We start from the raw sequence: 4,987 nt of genomic DNA on the forward strand, positions 1-4,987 counted from the left end.
GGACATGGAACCTATTTTGAGTTCCATCAAGAGGAGGGTCATGAGATTCAGTTTTTCCCCTGTTTAGAAATTTGATTCAAGCCATGATGAGCAATAAGGAAATAGAGTTCTTCGAGAATGATGAAGGGATGAAAGAAGTTGATGTTTCTACATCCGAAAGCTCCAAGGTTGTGTATGGAGTAAATAAACTTGTGATAATCACGGTAAAACCAAACGTGATAACTTCAGCGTCAGCGGCTCTTAAATTTGTGATTATTGCTCCTTCGCTATTTCCATTCAAGGATACTCAAAAGGTTATGTGGAATTATAATGCAAAAATTTCTCTAGTTGGAGGATCAAAGTCATCCGAAGAACTAAGGGAGAAAATAAAGTCGGATGAAGAGAAGCCTGCAATTGAAGTAGTGAGAGAAGTTGACCATTTCACAAAAAGTATAAGATGTTATTCTTATGAAACATCTAACGAGGCTGAGAAAATAAAAGTAAGAGGAAGAATAGTGGTATCACCATAGAAAATATTTGAAGAAGAACATCATCCAAAGATCAATGAACCTGTAACCGAAGTACTTGAAGTTTTTGAAGCATAGTGAGTATAGTATCGTTTAAAAGCTGCATAGTCAACAAGCATGAATTTCAATTTTGGACCAGTTTCACAAGGATGTTATCTTGGGGTGAAAATTGAAAAATAAAAAAAAGGAAGAAAAAGGAAAGAATATAAAATGGAAATAAAGAAAAACCAAAGGGAAAACCCGAAATGGTGCTTTTAGAAAAAGAGTATAAAGTGAAAACCTGAGTGTGAGATGGGCTATTGGAGGAATTCCAATATAAAACCCAAAAAAGATCTACAAGACGTTGGAGCATGTAAAATTGATATGAAATTACACATGCATAATTTGAAATTCATGAATAGGGACATATTCATCCAGTCATTTACATCAAAGCATCTTGTGCACTTTTGACATGCTTTTGACAGGTATTCAAACGGAAAAACAAAGATTATAGTTTACAACAATGTGTTTGCACTACAGTAAAACTGTACATTTGCGGCGTTTTTTTTATCTATAGCGGCGTTTTTAAGCGCCGTAAAAAACACCTGCGGCGCTATGACAAACGCCGCAAAAGAGCCGCTGAAAATAGCGTCGCTAAAGTTCGCGGCGTTTGGTAACAAAAAACGCCGCAATAGGTAACGATATATAGCGGCATTTGTTGGACAAACGCCGCAATAGGTGTTGATATTTAGCGGCGTTTGACCAACAAACACCGCAATAGGTGTTGATATTTAGCGGTGTTTTTGGAACAAACGCCGCAACAGGTCAGATCTATAGTGGCGTTTTTGGAACAAACGCCGCAAAAGGTCAGATCTATAGCGGCGTTTTTGGAATAAACACCGCAAATGGTCATATCTATAGCGGCGTTTTTGGATACAAACGCCGCAAAAGCTCATATCTATAGCGGCGTTTTTTGATACAAACGCCGCAAAAAAGCTCATTATAGGAAAAAAAAGAACCATTAATATTTTTTTTGATGCAACTTCCACTTATTCAGATTCTCGTTGATGGTAAATGGTAAGCTATTTTAAATAAATACATTACAGTAGCACCTTCCAAAATACATCAAATACATTGCAACACTTGAAAACCAAATATAGGAGAAGGAAGCAATAATCAGAAAAATGGAACAACATTCACAAAGAGAAAAATTAACAAGATTCCAGAAAAAATTGAAGAAGCAAATATTCAACCCACAAGCAAAATATTTTCTTAGAAGCACAAAAAAATCCAATCTTCTTTAACAGAAGCAATTCCAAACGTTACAACCACAAATTTAAATAACATTCACAAAATCAGTAACTTGTACATGGTGCAATATTAATGAGAAATATTTGAAATGTATTTCTACCAAGGCCTGATAGTTTCACTAACTTACCTCTTAGTACAAACTGCATCAATTTCATCAATGAAGACAATTGAAGGGGAAATATCATCAACAACTCTGAAGAGTTCCCTAACTAATTTTGGGCCATCTCCCAAGTACTTCTGAATTAATTCACTTCCAACAACACGTAAGAAAGTCGCTGATGTAGAATTAGCCACTGCCTGGAATAATGTAAGTGACAAAACAAGCTCAGGTATATTTTATAAAGCAGAAAAAACCTGATCAACCATGTGATACCAGTTTAAACAAGGACTCATGGAAAAGGTAAACGGAGATAGCAAACAGAGATAAACGGAGATAGAAAACCTCGGCTCGTGCTAGGATGAAAACGAGATAGTTGTTGAAGTCTGGGAACTGAGAGTAGTGCTGAAGCTGTTGCCAAATCTTCTAAGATAATAACAACCAAATCAACCGCAATCATGCCTATTTAAAACCTTAGTTTACTGCACAAAGTAATGTGTGCCCATGGACTAATAAGAACAAGATTCGTTTCCCCTATAATTTATTACAGAACCAGATAACTCAAGATTTAAAAAACAAGTCAACATCTAAAATGTATCAGCATCTGTTGTAATGTTTAAGCTATTTTGCATGCCACTGATGCAAGATAAGGATTGTCTTAGTTATAGGAAAAACAGGAGGTTACATATCTCTCCTGTAAATTGCACAATTGTATACTTGTTGTCGATTCCATAAGTTCCTTCAAATACCTAACCAAAGTGCCCCATAAGTAGAGTATACTATGAAGAAACAAATCCTCTATTAATGAAATCACTGCATCAAACCTTGCACCATAATATAAGCCTCAAATATTTCATGGGTGAAGAAGTTGACATTATTCCTTTTGGCATGAACATATAACAGGAATTCATAGTTAGAATGCTAAAGAAACTAAGAAGGAAATTACCTAAACAACAACCTTTTCCCCATCAACTTCTAGGATTTGACCACGTCTAGTTGTTTCATCCCCTAAACGAATATTAATTATTTCTTGAAACTTAGGGCCCTGTAAAAAGCATGAACCCCCAAATCAAGAAAAGTTGAAATCAAAACTATAAAAGATTGACAACAGTACCAGCTATGTTTCTTGGACTCGGATGTAAGTGTCTGATACAAGTATGTATTCGACATGAGTATGTTTATTTTTCTAAATTTCCCATGTACTTTAAGGGTTCTGAAAGGGTCATATCAATATTCCTATGTCTAGATATGCTTTGGATACAGGTATCAAACCCGATACTTCACGAAGTGAAGATTCAAAACATAGGTTACTAGATAATGAGTGAGAGAAACAGAACTTGCCTTCACTTTATCAAGGATTACCAATGGCCCATCAACTCCGAAATAGTTATATGTTCTACAATTAACTCAAGAAAATAAAGATGGTTATTAGTGATAACACTTCTTTCATGCAACAGATCCCTTCTTATTGAAACACAGGTGGCAGTTTAACCAAAGTGTTATCAATAATTTCTCTCTCGTTATTAAACGGAACATTCAAATCATATAGGAAACATTAATTTTAACATAAGCAAATCGAGTTGCTTATAATGATCGTGCAGCTGATATAAAACAATAAAGTTTACCCATGCAAATTTCTAGTGTTCCATCCTCCATCATATTATTGTTTTCTGCCATACCCATCTACACCAGAAGGAGAAAGAGATTTAATTATTGGGAGAAAATAAAATAAATAAGTAAACAAAATATGATTAAAACAAAAGACGAGATTTCCAGTCTCAACCACTCCAGAAAATTATCTAGAAACTTGAAAATTAGTTAGACATGTCAGGCTTCATTCTCTCCACCACTTTTTTGATTATTTAAAACACATCGTTAATCTTCGTACAATCTACCAATATATATTAATCACGTCATTGTAAAATCACAAAACCAAAGTTGTGTTCAAATATATAGTTAAATTCTGCCTCGCCTAACTAAATTAAAAAAGCTAAGTGACAGATCATTGATCTTGAATGGTTAGAAATGGTTCAGATTATAGTTAAAATTTAAAGTTAAAGTTCCTTTTTATTCATCTTCCTTTAATTTCTCATTGGCTAAACCGAATCCCAGAACCAGGCAACATTTCTAACAAAGAAACTTAAATAATAAAATACTTCTTATATTAAGAATCGACCAAAAACAAATAAATGAAATTTTTTTAAATATATCGAAAAAGATAAATGTAAAATCAGTAGGACGAACGAATCGAGTAGAACTGGATACCGTAAAATCGGATTAAATGAATAAAACTGCAATTAATTGGTGGGAACTTACCTCTGTGAGTGTGTGTTCAGATTAAATGAATAAAACTGCAATTAATTGATGAGAACTTACCTTTGTGTGGCAAATTATTTTAGATATGGTTTGGGAAAAAAAATTCGTGAAATAATGGTTTGGAAGAATTATTTCAGTATGGTATTTAAAAATTGGAATTTGGGATCAACATGAAGCTATAGCCGAATGTAAACCTAAGGCGGAAACTGAAGTACTTAGGTTTGTTAAGAACTGGAATTTCAGATTGAGAGCAATTGGGATTATGAAGCAAATTGAATTTCAATACCAAGAGAAATGGGATTGTAAATACGGGATTTAATTAATTTTATGAAGCAATTGGGATTATGAAGCAAATGGGATTATGAAGCAAATTGATTGTGTTGATCCAAGAATAAGATAAAAAGTGTGCTTACCTTTTTGTGATTGAAACGGGGGCTTCCTTGCTTTGTGAATTAATCGAAACAGGGAACCATTTTTGTGTTAGAACGGTTACCGATTTGGTTTTCAATGGCTCCATGGCTGTCAGATGAGGATGAGAGCTTTGCTCTAAGACTAACGGTGAGGGAAATTTCTTGTTATTAATGACTAAAACAAAGAGAAAGAAATTGAAAATTTCTAGAGAGAAATGTTTCGATTAGGGGTTTATGTTTAACTTCTGGTGGGAATGAAAAAAATAGGTGAAATATGAAATGAAAAAGGTTAAAAGGGGTCGGATTTAAAAATTGTAAATTTGTAGCGTTAACGTACAAGTCTTTAGCGGCGTTTGTATATAAACGCC

At 34.1% G+C, this 4,987-nt stretch overlaps 1 protein-coding gene across 1 annotated transcript; it reads right to left on the reverse strand.

The window, feature by feature from the left end:
- Positions 1-599: 599 nt before the first annotated feature.
- On the reverse strand, positions 600-4,726 carry LOC120137054 (spastin-like). The gene is made up of 6 exons (XM_039152922.1): positions 4,623-4,726; positions 3,235-3,289; positions 2,852-2,938; positions 2,170-2,319; positions 1,924-2,093; positions 600-606 (listed from the first exon to the last, which is right to left on the reverse strand). Exons 1-6 carry the CDS (start codon positions 4,724-4,726, stop codon positions 600-602), a joined length of 573 nt encoding a protein of 190 aa, XP_039008853.1.
- Positions 4,727-4,987: the final 261 nt, after the last annotated feature.

This window comes from Hibiscus syriacus, unplaced genomic scaffold (assembly GCF_006381635.1).
Source record: "Hibiscus syriacus cultivar Baekdansim isolate YM2019G1 unplaced genomic scaffold, ASM638163v2 tig00110647_pilon, whole genome shotgun sequence".
NCBI classification, from domain to species: domain Eukaryota; kingdom Viridiplantae; phylum Streptophyta; class Magnoliopsida; order Malvales; family Malvaceae; genus Hibiscus; species Hibiscus syriacus.